Here is a 24,853-nt window from a genome sequence, read left to right as displayed (position 1 = left end):
GAGAGGAGAGGAGAGGAGAGGAGAGGAGAGGAGAGGAGAGGAGAGGAAAAAAAAGGAAGAAGGTAGGAGACATTTTGGTCTTCACTGGGGAACCGTGCTTTATCATGAATTCCCTGTGCAGCACCAGAAATGTGTGATCTGCACTTTGAATAAATATTTAACACCCAAAATGGAGACTCCAACTTTGATCAGGGGCCACACTTGGGAATAAGCCAACATTGCTTTTTCAAATGGATGCAGTTAAGCTATAGCAGGTTATATACGGCAGTTACATAAAGCTATGTATGAGGAGCGGTTTCTGTGCCACCCCACCAGGAGCACAGTGTGAGTTACACAACACTGAGGCTGAAACACACTGACCAAGGGAATCCATATTCCTCACTCTAAGCTTTCACATCAGACGTTTATACCCTGGGCACAAAAATGGATTTTCATAGGAATACCAAACTATTACTCTTATTCATTATAAATGCTCAAAGTATTTTAAAATCCAAATTAGAATTGAATTGCCTTAGCTGTCGGATGTCAGGTCTTCTCTTCCTCTGAACTATATCCATGTCCTTACAGTTTTTGAAACATTCTAATTAATGCATTGCTGCTCACTAAGTAGCCACAGTGTCTGTTATTCAAAAAGAACCTATACCCTATCATCAGCTCCGACACTGTGGTGGTTACTGTTGGGGCATGCCATTGCAGTAAGACAAAAAGAAGTTACTGCCAAACCCTGTTATGTATTCATGAAAATAATCAGTGGGGGGAAGAAGACAAAGCAAAACAGAACAAAACAAATATGATAATTATAAGGCCGTTTTTATACAGCACGCAGCATTGTAGAGCTGTGTTGCTGTTTCCAAATACCTGACAAATTCCTGCCAGGAACACCAGTTCTTTCATCTTTTAGACATCCTTTTGCATACTTGCAAAATACAAAATATCTTTCTCTCTCCAGAGCATTAAGTCATCCCAAAGAGATGTAAAAGAAACAGTGCTAAAAAGCTAATTTGCTTGTGGCACAAAGTATTTTAATTTCCACCGAGAGCTAGCACTGCCAGCTGCCAAGTCCCCAGGATGGTGGTGAGACTCTCAAAGGTCTGAAGAGCAAAGAAGCCACCTACCAAAGCAGTGATAACTTTCTGCAGCCAGTAGATGCTCTCCGGGGTCTGAGAGCTGTCCCCCAGAGCTTGGTGTGCTGAAGCAGGTGGCAGCAGCCAGTCCTGCAAAACCATTGAGATGTCCTCCAGAGCCATGGGCAATGGGCAGCCACCTCAAAAATGAAGCCCAGAGGTGCCAACTAACTGTATTACCCTCAGTAAGAAACAGGTAAGTCAAGTACTCATCTGATGGGGAAGCAAGACCAACCCCAGGCCAGACGCTGAGGTTCTACCTCCTGCCCTGCCCCAAGGCCATGCCTCCTGCACGGCTGCTGTCCAAAGAGGAAGCCATGAGCAGCACTCTCATTCAGACCATCATTCAGGCAGATCTACCAGCCAGTGCAGCACATTTACCAGCCAGTGCAGCCCAGGGCACCCAGCCACCACCTGCAGTATGCACAGAAAGACAGCTGGCATTAAAGCTTTATCAAGAACAGTTACTGCAAAATGTATGATACCTGTAGCGAGGTGAGCAATTTGGATCTGGCTCTTTTTTGAGGTTTCTAACAGCCATTTCAGTTCAAGGATATTTCATTACCTGATGTATGAAGCCTGCAGCTGCTCCTGGGCTGGCCACTTCTGAGAGTTTTCAATCACATCAGTGAGCCCACGAGGATCAAAGCATTCAGGCATTGCCCGCTGCCCATTGTTCATTACAAGCAGACTTCTCAGGCATTCTTTTTACACAGAACCTGCCTGTGAGAAGCTTGTTTGTAACCATGTGCATCTGACCCTGTGAGCAGCCATGCATTTGCAGGAGGCTTCATCCAGAGCAGATGCTGCAGCTGCCTGCCATAGAAGAGACTGACATTGGTGGTCAGTGACGCCACTTGAGGATGATGCTGTGTTTTGATCCCTATCTGACATGAGGTTCTAGAGGCACAACTGCGGTTTGACCAAATCAAGGTGCCTACGCCAGAAGCAACACCAAAAGGATGTGAGCAGAGAGCCAGAGAAGGTCATGCTGAGGGACTGCAGCTACCTGCTGCAGGTTGTTAACCAAGAGTCATAGAAACATTAAGGCTGGAATTGACCACTAAGATCATCTAGTCTCACCGCCAGCCCATCACCACCATGCCCACTAACACACCCCATGTCAGAGACACCCGCCAGCCTGTCAAGCTGCTCGAGCCCAGCCCCATCATTTGCAGGCTCCCTAGGCTGAAGTCACGCAGGTGCAGGGCACGGCACTGTGAAAGCACACACAGAAAGGCCTCCAGGAGCGGATGCCAGGTGCAGATGCAGTGGCCGGGCAGGGGCAGCTGTTGCAAAGGCAGAGCTCCAGCAGCTGCAGACATTGACAGAGCTCTGCGGAGCTGCTCTGAAGGCAGTGGGAGAGAAATGAGAACAGGAATCAATTACAGACAAGCAGATAGAGCTCGTACCTGCCTCAAATGAAAGAAAATTGAAAAACGGTCACAGCCTTCAATAGTAATAAAAAGAAAACGGTTCACTCTGGGTGAGAGGCTGGAGCAGCTCCTGCAGAAGCGATCCGGGAGAAAGAAGGGGGAAGGGAGAGCAAAGCCCGAGCGGCCCTCTAACAGCGTCAGCACAGCCACTGCCCCTCTAGACATCCAAAAATGCAGCGAATTCCTTGCCAGAAAAATCTGGAAAGAGCTCCACAGCAACGTCGTCAGCTGCAGCACAAAATTAGCTGTGGGAGCCGTCAGATGAAATGCCGGTGAGCAGCGGGAAGTGCATGCATGGGAGGTGGGACACGTGAGCCACAGGGAGAGCTGGCCGTAGCGGGGAGATGGGTGGGAGCAGGGCAGCTGCACCGCAGCACAGAGGGCAGAGCACAGGGTTGCCGGCCCTCCTGCAGTGACCGCGACCTCAGTGCCCCCCTCTGCAAACTGCTCTTAGATAGCACTGCTCAGCTCTCACAGCACACACGTCCACGCTGGTTAGATGGAGATTGACAGCAGATAATTAAAGTGCTAAAACAACACTCCGGATATTTCACTGACTGACAGAGCGGCAGAGAAGTGTCTGTGGCAGAGCACAAAGTAATTACACACATCCAGGGCCTCACTGCCGGCCTCAGCTGCTGGCAGCTCCCTCAAGTTGCCGCGCTGGTAGCCAAGTTTTAATCACTGTTAAATCACAGCGTATGACTTGTGCCTCTGAGCGCTTTGTCAACATCAAAAATAAATATTATTCCCACAAGAAACCCAGCTGGCCTCTAATTAGGGTTCAGAATATAGCAATTAAGGTGTTAACGTGCTGTCCAATGATGAAAGCCTTCGTCCCATCAGCTCCTACAAGATCAATATGACCGTATGGTATCAGATAGCCACCATTTATTTTCCTGGCAAATGAATCAATATGGCCGTTTTAATGGGACCAATCATTAAATAAATGTTAGCAGTCCTGAAGAAAACCTCAAACCACATAAAACCGACTGCGTAGGGCCAAGCAGCATTTTTCCACAGCTGCATAGTTTGGTCAGTGCTGGAATTTCTCACTGCAGAGAAATGACACGTGAGTGGCAGCAGCACTACCATGAATGCTGCAGGACCCCCTTGTCCCACTACAGCCTGCTCCAGGTGGTGCCAAGGTGTTCTGATTTCCATTTCCTTCATCTCCTGCTCCCGATTTGTGTTCTCCTGGACCAGGAAATTAGGGTCATAGAATCATAGAAATATTGGCCGCACCTCCAGTACTGTGTTCAGTTTTGGGCCCCTCACTACAAGAAAGACATTGAGGCCCTGGAGCTTGTCCAGAGAAGGGCAACGAAACTGGTGAGGGGTCTGGAGCACAAGTCTTATGAGGAGCGGCTGAGGGAGCTGGGATTGTTCAGTCTGGAGAAGAGGAGGCTCAGGGGAGACCTCATTGCACTGTACAACTTCCTGAAGGGAGGTTGTGATGAAAAAGGGTCTGGCCTCTTCTCTCAGGCAAATAGTAGGACCCGAGGAAACGGCAAGAAGTTGTACCACAGGAGGTTTAGGTTGGATATTAGGAGAAACTTTTTCTCTCAGAGGGTGGTCAGGCACTGGAATGGCTGCCCAGGGAGGTGGTGGAGTCGCCATCCCTGGCAGTGTTCAAGAGGTGCCTGGATGAGGAGCTATGAGATATGGCTTAGTGCTTGTGGTACTGGGAATGGGAGGGTGGTTGGACTAGATGATCTTGTAGGTCGTTTCCAACGTTGAGATTCTGTGATTCTGTGATCATAGAATCATAGAATCATAGAATGGCTCGGGTTGGAAGCATTCTGCATCTCCTGAACGGATGGGCCCAGACATGCCTGTCAGGATTCAAATCATCTTGCTGGAGCCTCTCCCATTCTTAATGATAATTAACATCACCACCAGAACAGAGATTAGGATGCTTTTCACATCTGAGCTCAGTTTTTGCAGAAGCAAAATCAGTCCCTTGTTTCATTCCAAGTGTTTCTCCACCCTTTCCTTAACACTCCCTAACAACAAACCTGTTGTTTGCTGCAGAAAAAAATGCAAAATGACTGAGGTGAGCTCAGGTGTACACCTGACACCAGTGCATGCTGCTGGTGCTATTGCCTTCAGGAGCTCCAGAGCCAGACCCTGCCTTGGATATGTTCAGACGATAATTAAATCTGCTTCATAGATAAAGAAAATTTCTGTTTTCTCACCTATAAATATATTCTTGTTTCAACATTGCATTGAATTATTACCCTTTCTCGACTCTGCAGTTGGATTGCATGTGTATCAACTGCAAGAAGCTGAACAGCAGATATGGAAACTGCTTCTAAACAAAAGGTACAAGTAGCTAAATTAATTAGGCATCTTCACAGCTGCACTTCCACACATACCAATATGGTGAAACTGTTCCAGAAAACAGCTCAGTACTTTACTTTGCTTTGAAAATCATTTCTCCACCCAACTCAGAAAGTGCCTTTGTGAGGCCACCAGTCATTGATGAGAGAGAGATCAATGTCTGCTGTGCTAATTTGCAAATTTCTGTTTTGTTGGTGGCTGATTATTGCTGAATTCTTGCAACACTATAGCAATGCTGAAGCATTGCAGCAAACAGCCTGACCTAAGCACGCACAGCTCCTCAAGGATTGATTTGCACAGCACAGGGATTTGTGTCCAGCAGCCATCATGCAGCCCAGCTCCATCTGCATGCTGCTTGGAGCTACATGTTAAACAGAGAAGTGTCACTTACACAGAAGTTAGCTTAAAAGATGGATTATTCTTTGTAAGAATAGAAAGAGAAAAAAAATTCAAAACACCCCATATGTTAAACACTCCACTTTCTGGTGCAGCACAGGTGTGCTTCCCATCACTCTCCTAAAGCACAGAAAGACAAGCTGTCATTGTGTCAGCGCTGGGCTGAGGGCCTGGTGCCACGTGGCCAGCACTCATTCACACAGACAGCACCTGGCTTTCCAAACAATGTTGGGATGTCCACCACGACCAGAGGATACCCAGCATAGCATTTCAGACAGCCTCTGAGGGCTCTGGTTTTAGGTGGTTACCATGGATCAGCAGCTACTGAGCTTTCTATTTCCCTAATAAAAAAGCCATGAGAGGATTGCGTGGCATCACCAGCTCCTGGGGAGGCGGAGGCTGTGCAGTCACATGCATTAAGTGAACACAGAATGGATGCTAGGATCACTGCAGAGCTAAACAGACAAGCTCATATTTTCACTTAGTTGAGAAAAACTGCCCTTCTCAGTGCTTTATGGCTTGGTTGGCAGAGAGAAATTTCAGTGGTGGTGCAGACAGACAGCAGCACATGGGAAAATGATGAATATTTACCACACAGAGGAGAACAGTGAGGTGGGATACTGAATATGACCCATAAGAAGTGTGAGTGGGAATCATTAAATGCCTGAGACCTCGTATTATCACCAAGAGTGACACACTGTGAACATTCAAAATAATTGTCTGTGTAGCTAACACAGTGAGCTTATGTGAAACACACAGCCTCAGAATCCAGCATCGCTCAGAGGACCGCAGCTGTCAAACAGAGATGTGATCCAATTTCAGACTGATGCCTCTGTGTCCATCTGTGGACTGTGTGGGGCAGGCTGGGCTCCGGGCTGCCTTCCCTTTCAGGTTGGAAACAAAAACCCCAGATACTTAGCAGGATACATTCAGGCTAGGAAAAAAAAAAAGATACCTTAATGAGGAGTTTTTAGCCTTCCTCGACTTTATTTAGCAAGTTCCTGGAGGAGAGCTGCTCTCTGAGCCAGGCAGTTCTGCATCACTAACAGCTTGGTATTGTTTATGCTGTAATTAGGTGCTGAAGAAGCACATCAGTTTGCAAAAAACGTACCAGCAGCTATGAGCGGCAGAAAGAGTAAATGGGCCTAATTAGTCACTAGACAAGGAACTAGATTAGCAGATTCTTACATATATTTAAGAAATGCAAGCTCTTCACCCTCCCCAGTGCACTCGCTGGAAAACTTGTATTTATAAAAAGACATTTGCACAGCTTGGCAGGTCAAGGACTGCTGGCCCCAGCAGCTACAGCTGCAGAGGGCAATAGGGAGCTCGCCCTGTGAGCTGGTCCTGCACAACCCCACCTCAGGTTTAGCAGCACCCCGTTAGGAATGATGGCAGTTACCTGCACATCAGGCTTCCCCTCCGGGAACTGCTGCAGCGAGAGCCAGGATCAGGCAGCAGCCCTTGTACTGCCACGGCAGCACATCAGACTGAAGCATGACAGCATGTTTTTCAGTGCAAGTGAATGTGTGCTGGAATGGGCTCACCTCACTGCTGGGGAAAAGGGTTCTCACATCAGTGTGTGCTTGTGAAAAGGGAACCCAAAGTTCTTTTGAAAACAAAACCATATCCTGATTTTTTCAACAAGGGCCTGGCAACATCTCCAATTAATTAAAAGCCATACTTGGGGAAGCTGCATCAAAAAAAAACATGACCCTGCCAACACGTAATTCATTTGTGGTGACTAGGAAGCTTAATTAGTTCCTAAGCTACGTCTGCTAACTTTCACTAGGTTCATGGAATAAAACCAAGCTGCAATTCAGTACAATCATACAATCATTAAGGCTGGAAGACCACTAAGATCACCTAGCCCAACCAGCAACCCATCAAATGCAGTTGTTGGGAAGGATGTAAGTACAGCCAGAGAAGGCGCAGGCTGGAGGAACCATCTCACAAGTGCACTGCCATGTTTAGATGAGAGAACTGGGATTGGTGTGGAGAAGAGGAGGCTCAGGAGAGACATTGTTCCTCTTTGCAACTGCCTGAAAGGAGGGTGTGCCGAGGTGGGGGTTGGCCTCTTCTCCCAGGTAACAGCAATAGGACAAGAGGTTATGCCAGGGGAGGTGCAGGTTGGATATTAGGGAGCATTTATTCTCAGGAAGAGTGGGGAGGCAGTGGCACAGGGAGGTGGTGCAGTCAGTGCCCCTGGAGAGGTTCAAGAAATGTGAAGATGCAGCACTGAGGGATGTGGTCAGTGGGCATGGTATGGATGGGCTGATGGCCGGGCTGGATGATCTTAGTGGTCTTTTCAAACCTTAATGATCCTACGATTCCCTTCCATTAGCATCCTATATGTGATTACAGCTATGTTCACTGCATCCCTCTTAATGCAGTGGAACCTCAGCATAGCCGCTTCTCAGTTCTGAAGGATTTTAGATACTGCTCAACAAAACTAATTTACTTTAATTAAACTCATCTATGTTTTATAGACAAAACACATCTCAGATGGTGTGCAGAACTTACAGATAGCAGCTACCCAAGAGATTCCACTCCCGGTTAACTGTGCCAGCTGATAGCCCCATGTAATTTAAGCAATCATTTTTACATGACTGAATCTGATAAACAATTTTCTTTGCAAAAAATGGCTTCCTGTCAGACATGGACAAAAGCAGGCAATGCACAACACGTCCTTGGAAGGGATCAACCTCTCTCTGCTGCAATAATCACAGCAGAACCTTCTGGCAGGCCTGGGAAGAGTCTTGCTCCTACACTGGTCTTTCTCTTCTGTTGATGTCTGCGTCAGGCCCATTCACCTTTAAGGTTTGGGGAGCGCTTCATTACAAAGGTGTGCACGTGGTGCAGACTAAAGCCTTGATAGCAATTTTTATGATTTACAAGGATGTCGACAATGCAATTTTCTAGCATCTAGTTCCACCTTTTAAAGATAAAACTTGATCCTTCCAAGAATAAAAAATTAATCTGAAAGAATGAGATTGAATTCAGAGGAGCTACAAACACCAGAGAAGAGAGCAATAAAAGAAAGCAATCTAATAAATACGGTCAAAAAGGGAAGGTAATAGTCTTTTCTTACTAAAACTATTGATCAGAAACTCTATTTCCCATAGAGTTGGGCTGCCTTCTGGATTGCATGGCTCGCAGCATGCCGGACACACAGTTCAGCTCTGCTCTGCTCAAGGTCCCAATGAAATGACAAGTGATGCTCCTGCCCTTCACTGCTACCAGCCCTCTGCCCAGTCCACACAACAGATGGCACCAGGCTTCTGTTTCAGTGCAGAAGCAATCAGCTTGACTTCAGCACAGGACCACAGATCTCCAACAGAAGAGCAGCAACATCCCAAAGAGCAGCAACGTCCCAAACCATGGAGGCCATTTCTACACACCTCAGCTCAGTGTCCTTGCTACAAAGCATGATCAGTCTCACAAGAAACAAGCATCAATCAGGTCAAACTGCAGGGCAGCACAATAAGGAAAAACAGCCATTTACAACCTTTACCAAGATACGTTTTCTTCTTGTGTTTTCTATCAGATTTTATCACATGTATCCAGGATGATAGAAGCCCCCAGGGTCACTTCAGTATCTTCAGATCTTGCATTTCTTTTATGGTTTGAATTGGATGTTCTCTGCCATAGCTCTCTGGTTTTTAATGTTTTGCTTCAGGCATTTCTCTCTTTATGAGCCTGGCCAGAGAGCACGACACAGCACTCACTGCTCCAGCTGGATTCAGTCAGCTGCAAAAATCACTTTTTATTTCCATTCATATCATATTTAAAAAAAAAATGTCTATTAAAACGGTAAAAATTAATTTGCAACCACTTAGGTCAGAGCCTAAATTTCTCACACTCTTCACCCAATTTAATGTGCTGCTTCATTCAATGAGCTCTTTTCAAAGTGAAACCCTAACAGAAATTTCTCTGATGCTGAGGCAAAGCAGTATCTTTGCAATGACACATTTATGCGTCTCATGAAAATACTGCAAGCCAGACACCTTCCACTGCTAGCATTTACTGTCAATCTATTTAACTAATTAAGAAAAAAAAAATCTCTTCGGTGTTATCATGACTTTCACCTTTTCAGTGCTGTAACTTTCCAGTTCCCATCCAAAAGAGGCTTGAAACAACTTGTAAGGAATTATCCAGTAAACAAATGGCTCTGTTATTGTTGTATGTAGCAAACCAAACATTTAAGACTGAACAAAAACCTGCTAAAGTACACTATGATATATACAGATCCACGTAACATACAGCCTCAGAATTAGCTAAATGTACCAGACTTAGTCTTAGCATTATACCTATGTATCAACAAGCTGGAATTGTTCTAGGAGCAGAAGGAAATCAATCGCTATTAATGTAAGGCACAGATGGAAACTAATATGAAAATGCAAAGGAGCTCACTGGAAAACACTCCCCAGCCAAACCAGTCCTTGCACTTCTGAGATTAACTTCTGGGTTTTGTGCTTTTTCACTTGTTGCAGAAAACACAGCTAAAATAAGGGTTGGTCAGGAGCCTTTCAGACCAGATCTACTGCTCACAGGAGTGACAACCCAAAGCCACTGTCAAATGCCAAACAATGCCTGCTTTTGCTCTCTTGTTCCCCACCCTTCGATGCACTCCGCGTATGGAGCACCTGCCTTAAGGACCTTCCCTCTCCTCTTTCACATGGCTCCATTCCTCCACCCAAGGTGTACACCTCTCAAGGACAGCTGCATTTGAAGCAGGCAAATTCAGTGGGAATTCAAGAAATAATGGCTCTATATCCGATGACACAAATACATTTAAAACTCCATTATTCCAAAGTATAAAACAAAGGGCACTTGAAAAAATGTATGCAGACAATGAAAACACCACAAAGACATGGGCAACCCTTCCACTACATGTAGTTGGCTTTCACTCTTACTGTTCACTGGGAATGAATACTTCCCTCGCACCTGTACAAGTGAACAGGCATGTTCCATTAAGGACCAAAATCTTGTGTTTGTTCAGCTCACATACTGCCAGCAAACTATGTTCAACCTTCTCAGTGCAATAATCTGAGTGAAGAGACACCAGCTGATGCGCAAGCCAACGGATGCAAAGAAGTGCATTTGATCTATGAACACATCAGAATATGAAGCATATGCCACCATATTACCACCTATTTGCAGCTCATCTTCAAACAGCCGTGTGCTGTTGATGTCCCTCGCTCCAATCTTGTGTTTATTGTCTTCAGGTGCAGAAGCAGGACCTCTATTAGCCCAGTGCAGAAGCATTTGCTGACAACGTTCATCACAACCCTTCCAGCAGTCCATATAATGAAGCATAAGCACAGTCACAGCAGCATCACAACAGATCCATCTTCATCCACAGATTCATCACCAATACTATTAGCAGACCACAGCATTTTCCAGGCCCACTGTGGGACCACAGACGAAACAACACTGTGCCTCAGCTGCCAAGCAGGTCCCATCTTTCATATTTAGTATTTGTGAAACTTGGTCATTTCTTCTTGTTCCACATCATCAGGAAAGAGCAGACGGCAGATGTGCCCTGCCTGTAATATTCTTGTGATGATACCCAGCCTGCTGGCGGAATGGGAAATGCCACATTTGGAGACAAATATTTCAGTCTTGAGTAATCCAGCAAAAAGATAACGTGGGGGTACAGTAAGAGAAACAAATGCTTTTGCTGAATTGATGCTGGCAGATTTCTGTAATTAAAAAAATGGCAAAAAGTGATATTGAAGAAAGGAGTGTTTACTTCACTGTGTCTTCACGTAGGTGATGGGATACCAGACGCCCTGCTTTTTGAGACGATGAGTACTTTGTGATTTACTGAAAAGCAGTATCAGGCGAAAGCCCTCAAGCAATTGTACCTACTCAGTGTTTTACTCACCATTTTGTAGCTTGCCATGTACTCTTCACTAAGACAGGTCTGCTAAAACAGACAATCTTCACTTTGAAGACCTCTTCACTGTCAAAAACACTGTCAGCAAGCCAAACACTGAATTCTCCTGCTCTCCCTCATTTTCTCGGAAAGCAGACTTCCCTTTGTCTAACTCACTGCTGAAATGTGCAAAATTCAGTTTTGATCATTCTCCATCCTGTCTGTAAACATTCACCATGTTTTGTTTGTGTTCCTGAATGATGTGCCAGTACTGTTAGGGGGGAAGACAAGAATGGCTGCTGCTTCCCTTCCATGGGAAGGAACCAACAGCAGATGCCTTGTTACTGTTCATTATGGTGCAGCAGTTGGGGAAACCACACACAAAATTGGCAATAAACAGCCATTTTTTGATGGGATGAAACTTCAACATGGCTAGAAAACAAATAATCTTTTATTCGTTGTATTTAATCTATTCAAAAGAAAAAAAAAAAACAAAAAAAACCTACTTTAAGGCTGCAATCTTTCAGGTGTTCCTGCTACATAACGTGCACTGTGTAACTGACTTCCTTAGGCAGCATTATTACCTTTTGGGGTATCGTCATGGAGTTAACTAGATCAATCTATGCCTGTGACAGGGGGGCAGTAGGCCCCTGCCCCCCCCCCCCCAGCCCCACAAAACGGGAAGGGAAAAGGAAAAGGGGTAGGGAGATGGGAACTGGGCTCAAGGAAGGAAGAAAAAAACAGCGGCAACGATCTATGGAGGAAAACTTATTTTACTCCCTATGATATCAGAATGCACAATAACACAATATAATACAATCTAATTGAAATTGAGACTCATAAATTAAATAAGATAGGAGAGGAAGAGTTCCTGAGACCGAATCAAACCGGAAAAGCTTGGAACGGCTAGGAGAGCACCTCCAGCACCCACTGCAAGGCTGTAAGAGAGCGCCCCACCAGGAAGGGCCAGATCCCATGGCTTCTGTAAATGTATGGGAGAACAGGTGCCTGGAATTGGAGCATTAACACTTCAAGTGCACTGCATGATGTTATGATGCGGAATACTGAAAACCAAAAAGCATAAAACCAGGACAGGTGTCACACTGTCCTCCCTCAGATGGGACTCAAACCCAAGAATTTAGCTTCTAAAAGTGGTTTTCTGAATTGCCTAATGCAAGTGACAGAATCATAGGAGAAATGATAACAGACGGATAAATGAGTGTTTTCATAACAAGACCAGAAGACACACTGTAAGTCCATACCAACGCTTCAGGAATTTTAATAAAGTATTTTAAATACATGTACATGATACACGTAAGACAAAAAAATTATTTTTAAGTAGTATGATTTGAGCTGCCAACTGTATTTCTTTAGAAATTTTAGTACACATGTATCTTCCAAAATAGCAAACCTGACACAGCCAAGAAAGGAGCCTCCTGTTTTTATTTAAAGCAGGATTAATTTAAAAAAGAGAATTGCTTCAAAATCTGGAGATTTAAAATTATAAACATATTATGGGAAGATGACATCTGAGGATTTAAGTCGGAAAGTTGGTTCAGAAAGTCTTATAAATCAAACTAGTCCTTGTCTATAATCTACAAGGTACTGTGAGGCAAGCCCATTGCACATGGACCACAGCTATCTTCAGCTATCCATTTGCCCAGATGCCATATTTACTTTGTGTGGACTACCAACAAAACTGTGAATATGTCTGCCCTCCCCCTCCTCCACCCCCCAAAAAAAAAGTGCAGGAAAATAATTAGCTCTGACTCTTGAGCAGATGCAGGACAAGCTCTTCATCCTCTGCCAGGGAGAGCCCCGTATCCAATGGCAAAAGGTGATCCTCCTCTTGGCTGAATTTTGCCTTCTTTCTTTTCTGTGGCATTTCTCCTGCTGCTACGCTGTCACTGCGGCTTCTTCTCTTTCTTCCACTCTTCTCCTCAAGTTCTCTACAGAAAAAAATCGATTACTCTTTTTTAACAACTGTGGTAATCAATATCATCATGTAATCAATTCATTTTAAACAAGGCAAATTTATGTCAAGATAAGAGCAAACAAAATTACAGTCTAGAAGAGTAAAGCAACAGAAGCTGACGAACTCTGCATGCCTAAATTAGAATTGCTCTCAGACCGAGGTGGTGCTGAATGCTCTGCTGTCTTAATTGATTACAGTATATCAAGATATCACCATCAGCCTTATCCAATATTTACCGCCTTATTCAGCCACAGACAACTTGACAAAGCTGATTTAGTGATGTGTCAGTGGACCCTGACATGCGTTCAGGATCACCTATAATAAATCTGCAATCACAATAAAAAGATGAGAATTGTCATTTCATTGGCAAATCCTACCCTTACTTACTGCAGTTTTGATTTGAGTCCATCTCATTCAAGCCCCTCTTTCCCATTTTTTCAAGAATAAGTCCTTGGAAGCTATTAACCACCTCTTTGCCACATGAGGCATACCCAAACTCAGTTCCTTTCCCTGGTGAATTTCTGTTCCTTCTGCTGCTTTTGCTAAGATTGGAATGAATTGGCATTTGCAGCCTTCAATCTGGACCAAACAGCTGTGTATGTTTTAAAACTGCCACTTCTGTCACATGGCCAAATGACAGCAGCAACAGGAAAGCCCAAGCACACAGCTTTCACTGAATGACCGAACTGCAGAGGCTGGAAAGGAACTTCTGGAGATCATCAGGTCCAAGTCCCTGCTTAATCAGGTTCCCTACAGTAGGTTCAGCTCCTGGCATCCTGCACTATGGATGGATCTGGGCTTCGAGTGCAGCTGCTGTGCACCCTGGGTGTCACACTTTAACACAGCAGAGGAGGAGCACCTGGTGGCCATGCAGCAGGCTGCTCCCTCTCTGTCCCACCTGCTGCGGAGGAGGTGCCAGCTCCTGCTCACTCATCACAACACAGAGACAGGAGGGAAAATCCAGGAGAAATACCTTACATTCTCACTGTTAAAACAAGTGATGCAGCCTACATTCACATGGACCTTCCCCTTCCACACCAGAAGAACCAGTGTAATGCAACAGCTGAGGACGACACGTTCGAATACTTCCCCTGAAACTGGGATATTTCATAGGACTTCACAACTTGTCATTTTTGAGCTGTCATTTGCATGGGGGTGGCTTTTCAGTGCTCACTACCGATGTTTATTTTACTCCTTTTCTGGCACAAGGACAACTTTCTCACTCTGCAGTGCTCAAGACGCTCCGTGAGTACAAAACCTACCTGGAGAGTGTGCAAAAAGACCCTCAAGCGCTGCTTCCAAGTGGCCACTGTAGGTTTGGGATTATGCCCTTTTGATCAGAACAGATTATGGAGGTCTGCTTTAAAAGCAGTAATGCTGAAGCTTCATTAAATAAAAGCAGTCCTAGCTTGTTTGCAAAAGAGCCAGTTATTTCCAGCATTTGAATCGACTCTGAAGCCTGCTTTGCATTCCTAATTGACTAATGCTTCATCTAGGACACCAGCTCAAAACATCTCAGCAATTAAAGCAACAAAGAAATCTCACAAGTTAGGAAACAGACTTTAAACGCCAAAAAGCATTTCACTTTGGAGTTTAGATGTTTGCAAGGTGTCAAATTTAAATATAAAACACATTCAAATGCAACTGTGAAGCTTCTGATTTCTTCCACAAACAAAAGAGCAGTGAGAAGGATTTTCACTGTAGGCTTTGAGGTAGATTGTGCTGAGTCAAGCTGTTGTTATTATTGAGGGGTCATGGTGCTGGATTAATAGTGCATCCTAAATACGTATCTACACATCAGCAGCAGGAGTATTTTCACACTAATTTAACCTCTACTACCAGGCTGTAAACTACAAAGTGAATAAGGAGGAATGTGTAACACAGGAAAATGGCAGAGAAGCCACTGAGTGATGAAGAGAGCTGTAGGGTTGTGTTTTCGTGATGCAGAAAGCAGACCCCGTTCAGGGCCACCAGCCCACCATGCAGAGCTGATCTTTTATCACTGGTCACTTTCCACAGGCATAAATGGCCCCTTACTCCTCAAATACCCACACACTGATGCACTGCCAGCTGGCGTCCACTGCAACAGCCAAAATAAAATAAAGTAATTCTGAAGTGAGTTATTTTCTAACACAAAAATGTAGTTAGAAAGCAAATCCACAATTCTGATCCAGACCAAAACCGGTGTGCCTCTTTGTCTCCTATTTACAACACTTAAAAAGTGGCGCATACAGCTGGATTACAATTCCTTCCTTCCACCATCTGGTGCAATTTAGCTTTTCATTGCTGCAGCAGCCTGAGCTGCCCACATGGGCTGAAACTCCCAATGGAAAGATTTACTGGGCTGTGTTTACAGAGCAAAGAGGTACCAAGAGCTGATTTGTCAACACACGCAGTAATTTCTGTGGTCGCCATTTGCACAGCTGTAACAACAAAGGAAGGTACTGTCCTGTGACAGGTAACTGTTATTACACAAGCACTAAAAGCACACTTTATGAATCCAGCCCCTGAAATGAATACCAGCGTAGATGAAAGGCATGTGGACAACAGGGATCCATCTACTTGTAACTCAGACCCTGACAACAATACACCAGGGAACTCTCTTAATTTAATTAGTAACAAATAATCACCCAAGTGTCTTTTGAGGACATACCAAGGGGAAAAATAGCCGTTAATTCCCAGTATTCAACTTGCATCTGGACATCAGATTAGATGGATGGACCACTCGCTGGATAAGGAATTGGCTGGATGGTCACACTCACAGAGTTGTGGTTGCGGCTCAATGCCCAAGTAGAGACGGATGATGAGTGGCATTCCTCAGGTGCTGGAACCAGTGTTATTTAACACCTTTGTAGGCAACAAAGAAGTGGGATTGAGTGCACCTTCAGCAAGTTTGCAGATGGTACCAAACTGAACAGTGCAGCTGACATGCAAGAGGAAAGGGATGCTATCCACAGAGACCTGGACAGGCTTGAGAGGTGCGCCCATGCCAGCCTTATGAAGTTCAACAAGGCCAAGTGCAAGGTTCTGCACCAGGATGGGGCAATCCCAAGTACAGATACAGGTTGGGTGGAGAACGGCTTGAGAGCAGCCCTGAGGAGAACGATCTGGGAGTTTCAGCTGATGAAAGATTTAACACAAGCCAGCAGTGTGCGCTTGCAGACCAGAAGGCCAACCGTATCCTGGGTTGCATCTAGAGAAGCGTGACCAGGAGGGCAAGGGAGATGGCTGCCCCTCTACTCTGCTTTCATGAGACCCCACCTGGAGAACTGCATCCAGCTCTGGGGCCACAACACAAGAAGGACATGGAGCTGTTGGAGCCGGCCCAGAGGAGGCCCACAAAGATAATCAGAGGGCTGGAACAACTTCCCTGTGGGGGGACAGGCTGAAAGACCCAGGGTTCTTCAGCCTGCAAAAGGCTCCAGGGGGACCTTATAGCAGCCTTCCAGTACCTAAAGGGGGCCTACAGGAAAGCTAGGAAGGGACTTTTTGTGAGGTCGTGTAGCAACAGGATGAGTAGAAATGGTTTCAAACTGGAACATGGTAGATTTAGAGTAGATATTAGGAAGAAATTCTTTACTATGAGGGTGGTGATGCACTGAATCAGGTTGCCTCCTCCCTACAGGTATTCAAGGCCAGGCTGGATAGGACTCTGAGCAACCTGGTCTAGGGGGAGGCGTCCCTGCCTATAGCAGGGGGTTGGAACCAGGTTATCTTAGAGGTGCCTTCCAACCCAAGCCATTCTATGATTCTAAGATGAGAGGACAGCTTGAAAACAGAATTTATGAAAAGGCAAAGTTATCTATGCAGGCAGCAGCTTTTTCTAGCTGCCACCAAGTATAGGAAGCGAAGCCATTGATGGGAGACTTACCAGACCGTGGCGGTCATTGTTTCAAATGAATGATGCAAAATGGGAAAAAGCTCAAGAAAAAGCTGTGAATAATATGCAAGATCTGAAACTTTGCTCTCTAATGTGTTTTAAACTGTTGTTTGTTCAGTTTATCCAAGAGAATGTAAATATATAAAAAAAACTTTTGTGCCTGGATGTTGGATAGAATCAGATCAGAAATCAGGTTGTATCTCTGAAGGCAGCAGCATATTTCAGAGTGTTAAGACACTGAAAGATGGACATACAGCAAATCAAAATGGTTTGACTGAAACCCTGGTCAGCTCCAGCTAAAGCAATTTCAACCCTGAGCAATGATGATTCAGTGTTTTTGAGAATAATTTCAGTTTTCAAACTGTTGTATAAACTCAAATTGCTCTGCCTTGATCCACTGCGTGGAAACTCCAGTGGTCTGGGGCTGGATTATTCTGCTGCATTATGAGCAGCAATGCAATGCCTGTGACAGGAATGGGCAAGTCAAGGGCTGGTACAGCCTCACCCATCCAATTTGAATCTACTGTCTCCTGTTTACTAGAACCTTGGGGAAGTAAAGGTGGACACAGAGCAGAAGCAAGACATTGATGATTTGCTTTGGGTGCTTCTTCCCATCCGATTCTGTATGCTTTCCATGCAGTAATAAAAATAGTAAGCATATTGTCTTGCCGGTTTGATTTTGGTTTGAATATTTTTTCTTGTTTCAGATTGTAGTACTTCAGCTCCACGGCAGACTCAGCCCATCTTTTGCTTTTAGTACAATTACACTGGTATTTCATTACAAATAGATTTAATCTTCCTTTTTTTCTGCAATTGTTTCTTTTTTACAAATCTAGTTTGAGTGGTTTTGATTTACATCACTGGAATGGCCAGTAAAGGGAATAACACTGTGCAATATATTTTCATTACCATTTCTCTGTACTGTAGCATTCTTAGAGCAAATAAGAAAGAAGCTGCACTGGGCTTTGTGGAAGGGACTGCAGTAATTAATCTTCATTAGGACTGCTGCCATGGCCTTGCGAATTAAAATTTATTACGTGGAAGGAAGTTTGTGGCACAACATGTTTGATTAGCAAAATGCCAATATTTAAGAGATAAATTATTGCTAAATTTTATAAACTGTATTTTATTAACAGATTCATTCATTATTCACACATGCTTCTTCAGGAAAGAATCTGTGTCTGCTGTGTTACAGTCTGGGACCTCAACTCATGGTCTGCAATTTGGTGTCAAGGACAGCTTGTTTCCAAGTGCTAGTAAACCTCAAGTCCAAAGCAATTATCTGATAAATGATAACTGAAGCAGAGCTGGTCTAGACAGCTTGGAGTTGCTGTTGTTTAATCAGTGGCAATGTGGCTGTGTGTATGTCAAATGGCTGATTTTAAACCACAGAAACCTTGCAGGGCAGAGGTTGCCCAGATCTTGAATCATAGAATGGTTTGGGATGGAAGGCAGATGTAAGGTGATCTAGTTCCAACCCCCCTGCTATAGGCAGGGACACCTCCCTCTAGACCAGGTTGCTCATAGCCCCATCCAGCCTGGCCTTGAATGCCTCCAGAGAAGAGGCATCTACAACCTCACTGGGCAACCTGTGCCAGTGCATCATCACCCTCACAGTAAAGAATCTCTTCCTAATATCTAATCCAAATCATAGTAAAGAATTTCTTCCTAACATCTAGTCTAAATCTACCCTCTTCCCATTTAAAGTCATCTCCTCTCATCTTGTCACTTACTAAGAGTCCCCCACCAGGATACCTTAGGCCCCTTTCAGGTACTGGAAGGAGATAAGGTCCCCCAGAGCCTTCTCTTCTCCAGGCTGAAGAGCCCCAGCTCTCTCAGCCTGCACCCCTCTTTTGGACAATTAATTTTCCTCTTACTTACTAGAGCAATTATTTTCTAGAACGATTGCTTCCTATTTTATTTCTCATTACATCCCTTGTCAAAATTAGGTGTTCAAAAAACGTGTAAATGTGGCACTGAGGGACACAGTGGTGATGTGTTGATAACTGGAATAGATGACCTTAGAGGTCTTTTCCAACCTTAATGTTTATATGATGTTTTAATTCTATTAATACTAGATTCTGAAGAAAACTGCAACAAAAAGTTATTCTTACTTCTTCAGCCATACATGTAGAGCTTACAGCCAGGAGGTTACCATTGCACACAACAGTAACATGTGTTCCTATTGAGTTTGTGGAACAAACTTATTTTTGCTGACTAAATAATGTAAAATTTATTTCAACAATGTAAATAGTTATATTAAAGTTCCTTCTAAAACAAGTTTTGAAAAAACAGTATTCTATATACAGTAGTAAGAAAAATACTGTCTCTCTTTTGAATGGGGATAAGTACAACACACCTTGTTTACTGAAACAAATCATAGAATCTTAAAATGACTTGGATTGGAAGGGACCTCAAGGATCATCTAATTACAATGTCCCTTCTATAGGCAGAGCTGCCAGCCACTAGATCAAGTACTAGATCAGACTGCCCAGGCCCCATCTAACCTGGCCCTAAACACCTCCGTGGACGGGCCACCCACAACCTCTCTGAGCAATCTGTTAAACCCAGCAGGCACACAGCTCTTGCACATTCTGCCCAAGTGGGATGGGGGAAAGAATCAGAAATATAGAATTACGAGAACCTGGAAGTTGAGATGTAGTTTACTGGGTAAAGCAGAAGGTGTGCATGCAAACAGTGGTGAAACTGTATGTATATACACATGCAGACACATATCTGTTTTCATACATGCATATGCATATGTATTATCTACGTATATATTCAATTTCTAATAGGCATACATGAAACACGCTTGGATTTCACAGCATATAGATTAAATTCTCTACTCTGAAATATGAAAAGCAGTTCTGAATAGGTTCAAATGAAGGGAAAATGATGACAGATCTGTGATAAATAGTCAAACAAATTATTTCTATAACTGAACTCCTTCTAAGATAAGTTTTAGTCTAGACTACATCAAGAGCTACATACAACTTAGAATCAGGTTTACATACAACATCAATATCCAGATTTAATGTACTCAAGAATGTATTAAAAAAATGTAATTTGGCCATAATTTTCAAAACTACAGCAGAGTACACAACCAAGTGGCACTGACTGCTGACTTGCATGTCAGCTGGTGAATTACCATAAAATCACAAATGAAACTGTGTCTGAACTAAGATATTTCTCCTTTCCCCACAAGTTCATGCTGATCTAAGAGTTAACATGATCAGTTACACCTAATAAAGATTTAAAGAAGGTAATGATGAGGTCAGTCACAACTTTCTTCCTTCTCAGCATTTCTATTTAAAGAGATTGAGGGATTAAAAATATCAGAAACTTAATTTGAGTACAAAACTGGTTTTTAAGAAATCCAGACACTTTTCTTCTGCTCTACTCAATGCACTTAAATTTTTCACCTCGTTAACAATTTACATTCATAGCCTTACACCAATATGAAGAATGTTGCTAGATAGACAAAAATTAATCTCATATTATATGCTTCGTGCCATTTAATTACTCAGATTATAGAGGTAGAGGGAAATCCCATTCAAAGGCAAATTTAACTAACAGCTCACATAGTTCCTGCAGTTTGAAATAAATGCTGAAGGTGGGATGCAGCAAAATTTCTAAGTTGGAAAGATGTGGATTTGATGGGTGGACCTGGCTGTGAGATCCTACACCGAATGTAGTGCTGAAAGGCTCAATGTCCTGATGGAGATCACTGACGGGTGGTCGTACAGCAGACAGTTTCTCCAGAAAAAGGCTGTGGGAAACCGTATCAAAAGCCTTGCTAATGTTCAAGTAAACAATACCCAATGTCTTTCCTCCTCTAAGCATGTCAGCTTATCACAAAAAGCAATCAGGTTAGTCAGGCAGAACCTTCATTTCATTAACCTATGCTGACTGGGCCTGATCACTGGCTGTCTTGTAGGTGCTGCATGACGGCACTGACGGTGCACTGCTCCATAACCTTCCCTGGCACTGAGCTCAGACTGACAGGCCGGAAACCTGTGTTGGCTTTCTTGAGGTGTGTTACCCCAAGAAACAGCTGGGACTAGCTAGGGAGAGCTTAAACCTCAAAACTGGGGAGGAAACAATAAAAATTAAAAAATCACCCCAACTAGATTACAGCTCCCAGAGCACTGAACGGACAGGGCAGATTTACACAAGCATTTTGCTCAGTATTTTAATCAAGGAAGCAAAAGCAAATTGCTTTGTCATCATTTAATGAATGCCAAAAATCTTTAAGTCAAGAGGGTTTGCATGGCAAAAATGAGCTGACAGTGCATGGGAAAATAACAGAATTTATGATTTAGTGGATGATTTGCAAGAATGCTTTTCAAAGAAGTGAATATTGCTAAGATTTTAATGACTATCAGCTACACTAAAAAAGAAAATCACAATATGAAACTTGCTTTATTGGATGTTCCTTGGCTCCTCTTAGTCAAAACTTTAAATATGATTTTTACATGGGTTAATCTGAAAGTAATGCCTCCTATTTATTTCCATGGAAACAGAAACAGATACAAAGAGCACAATAACACTATCTGATAGAGCAAATTCTCAGCTAAAAAACTGTATGTTGCTCGGAAAAATCTGCACCAGCAGAAGAGACCCACTGTTTTACAGCTGCTATGATTGCTGCCAGGAAAACGTTGCCTAACATGGTCCATCTTTCAACAGCCCAAACTGATAGAAATCAGAAGATGTCAAATCCAGGCTATAGGATGGGTGTGGTAGGACAGTCCAGCCAAGATTGGCAGAGTGCTCCATGGTCTTCAATTTTACTACCATGTTGCAAGAGAAAGGTTGTCTTCTTCTCTGACCTGACTCTGGAAGTTTAAGCCTTCAGCTTAATCAGCACCATAATGCAGCAGTGAGAGCTGATCCAGGTTCGAGGAAATCCAGCAGGATCACTCTTTCCTACCCCAAAAGACAGCACACATCACTTTACTCACTTAGGGTTGAGTTTTGAACTTTTTCTTCAATGGGGAATTCACATGTCACAACTCCACGCACTGCCATTTTGACACCAGCTCACAGTGGTGACACCACATCTATTCACCAGTAATGATGCAATCCAGGAAACTGTCACCCTCAGCCATGTATTGGTTCAATAGGTCCTGACAAAACAACATAGCGTTCCTTCTGTTCCTGTATGAGCATTCATGGGACCCACTTGGCACAAGCTTTGCAATATTCCAATACTGCCAGTATTGGTTCCAATGCAGTGAAACAAATTTTCAACCCTGTAAACAGTTCCCTGGTCATAATAATCTACTGATTTGTGGCTGAGAAGATTGAGATGCTCTTCATTTTGTGGTGTGACAGCTCTGCATGGCCATCTAGAACGTGGCTTGTCTTTCACATCACTACGTCACTGTCATCACAGCTGAAAAATGCCACCCACCACCTCACTGTGTTAACATCCATTGTTTGGTCTCCACAAACATTCAGCAAGCATTAATTAATGTCAGAGGGTGCCATTTTTTCAGAAATGCAGTTCCACACCTTTGCTTCATATACTCTTTCACATCAGATGCCATTTTGTCAGACTGTCCCTCTGTTGCCATCTGTCTCGTGGCAACAAAATGTAATGGAATATTGGCAGAAAGGTTCAATCTCTACTGCCATTCTACCACTATCCACCTATGATGTCATGGGCAACATAATAAAGTGGGAGGCATTGCTTTTGGAACAGCCCTTGTAGTTTAAGTAGCTTCCACACACAATCAGGTTTCAAAGACCAAATGAAGTCCAACCTTCAAGATAAATGACTTTCTGCCATGCTCAAGGCTAAATTCATAACTTAAAAAGTAAATTCCACTGGTAAAACCCTTCCAGATTTTAAGTTACCTTTTAAATACATTGACACAATGTAGGTAACATCGTAGCATGGAAAATGTTCTATCATTACACTTCATTCCAAAGTAACCTCCAAACGTACCTAAAGTACATGCAGTAAAGTAAACCTGGCAAGACATAATATATGGTAGAAAAATAATCCATCTCAGCTCACGTTGGATCATACACAGAGAATATTTTTCTCAAAATTGCTCTTTCCATCCAAGGAGATTGGTCTTGAATGTAATTTTGAGATAAACAAAACACTGTAGGCATCCAGATGTTCCAAGAAAATGTTCCCTCTAAGGTAATTCAGCTCAGGACAAAACCAGTAAAACGACTATACTGCACCTACAAGGTGTTAAGTTACATGTATGTAAACTTGACATACTGAAAAACATAACCAAAAAACCCAAACCAAACCAAAACAACAACAAAAAACCCACAAACACACACACACAAAAATCAGTTACCAAGGAAATGCTGCCTAGTGGACAGAGCACTTGGCCCTCAGGGTACCTGAGTTTTATTCCCAGATCTGTGTCATCAGCTTGGCCTCAAGTTACTTTGTGACACAACACTCCTGTCTGCAAAAACCATACCCATCTCCTTTGCACAGTGTTCTGAGATTTGCTGAAGAAAATATGTTAGAAGGTTTAACTCCTTTTTTTCCTGTTCAATGTGCACTGCCTTTTCCATTCTACTTTATAGGAAAGGGAAATGACCAAGACCTTCCTTCTGTGAGCTGACATTCTGATTCCAGAGGGCCACGTCAACGGCTGATTCCAAAAAATATGTACTGATTAGAACCACCAACAATCTGCCCAACTCTATCAGTGTTTGTCTTAAAACATAGCAAATCTTTCGTCTAGCTGACATCCTTGAGGAAGGGATTAATATAAAAAGTGATACATGAATACTTTATAAAAGAAAGATCTCCCCTAGTAAATTGTTACTTAATGATACTGAAAATATACTAGGCAACCCCCACCTAATTTTAGTCTGACTGCCCTCATAACTTTTTCAGAATATTTATTAAACAGTTCCATTACAAAACATGGTTTTGTTGAGTCAGCGTTTCCTAGCTAAGGCAATCAGATGAAACAATGCTAAATCTTGTTCATGAAATGCAGCAATGAATACCTTTCTCCTACACTAGGTGTGCGACAACTTGTGAGTAACTGGAACTGCCTGAGGTAAGGAAGTGTATAACAGGTCATGCTTTGACATCAGGTTTCCTACGCTTGGTTGCTGATAAACCCTTCCCATCAGAGCACTAGTACAGTGCTTAATGGATTCCAGGAATCTGCCCTTCAGAAGCAACATACTAACTAATAAACAAGTACTGCTTGATAGCCAACCTCTTACCAAAGATATCTTTCACACCTTTCCAATAAACTTCTATTCTTCTTCCAAGAAACAAACCATCAGTGACCACCTCTTACCTCACAATACCCTGTCCACTATTTTTTTTTCTTTTTTTTAATCTGGAGCAAAGTATTACTACTGAAGTCAGCTCAGAATTTGCTCTCAAAGGCAAAACAACAGAGTGGGCACTGCTACAAGTCCCATTAGAATCCTGAAATACTTCTCCTGGCTCCTTTATTAATCTTCCACATAAACCAAAATTCCTAAATATGCTGTTGTTCTACTGCTTATCTTACAGCTCACATCAGCAGAGATGGTCCAAACCCCACAAAATGGGGTTCCACAGCATCTTCTAGCTCAAATGACTGTCTTACACCCAGGTTATTACTCATCAGAGTCTCGTATATTAAAAAGACAGCATTAGCCATATTTCTGAAATTATCTGGGGGAAGCTGAGAATACAATTTCATTACATTAACCTGATCCTGCTCCAAGCAATATAAAAATACCACTAGAGAATGCATTCATCAAGTATAGACAGATACATTTAAACTCTCATAACACATGAAAAGCAATCTGCAAATCCTCTTATACAAACCT

General features: G+C 43.3%; 1 protein-coding gene across 1 annotated transcript in view; it reads right to left on the bottom strand.

The window, feature by feature from the left end:
- Window positions 1-11,987: 11,987 nt before the first annotated feature.
- The window catches only part of DDX10 (DEAD-box helicase 10), a 167,694-nt gene continuing 154,828 nt past the window's right edge, over window positions 11,988-24,853 (bottom strand). The window contains exon 18 of the mRNA XM_042868170.1: window positions 11,988-13,129. Coding sequence (XP_042724104.1) covers window positions 12,940-13,129 — 190 coding nt within the window. The 3' untranslated portion in view covers window positions 11,988-12,939. The remainder of the gene's footprint in view (window positions 13,130-24,853) is intronic.

The sequence above is a fragment of the Lagopus leucura genome, unplaced genomic scaffold, assembly GCF_019238085.1.
Source record: "Lagopus leucura isolate 7727_CA_CO unplaced genomic scaffold, USGS_WTPT01 Super-Scaffold_100001, whole genome shotgun sequence".
Classification (NCBI taxonomy): domain Eukaryota; kingdom Metazoa; phylum Chordata; class Aves; order Galliformes; family Phasianidae; genus Lagopus; species Lagopus leucura.
Note: the sequence above shows the minus strand (reverse complement) of the source record. Positions and strands in the feature narration are given on the sequence as shown.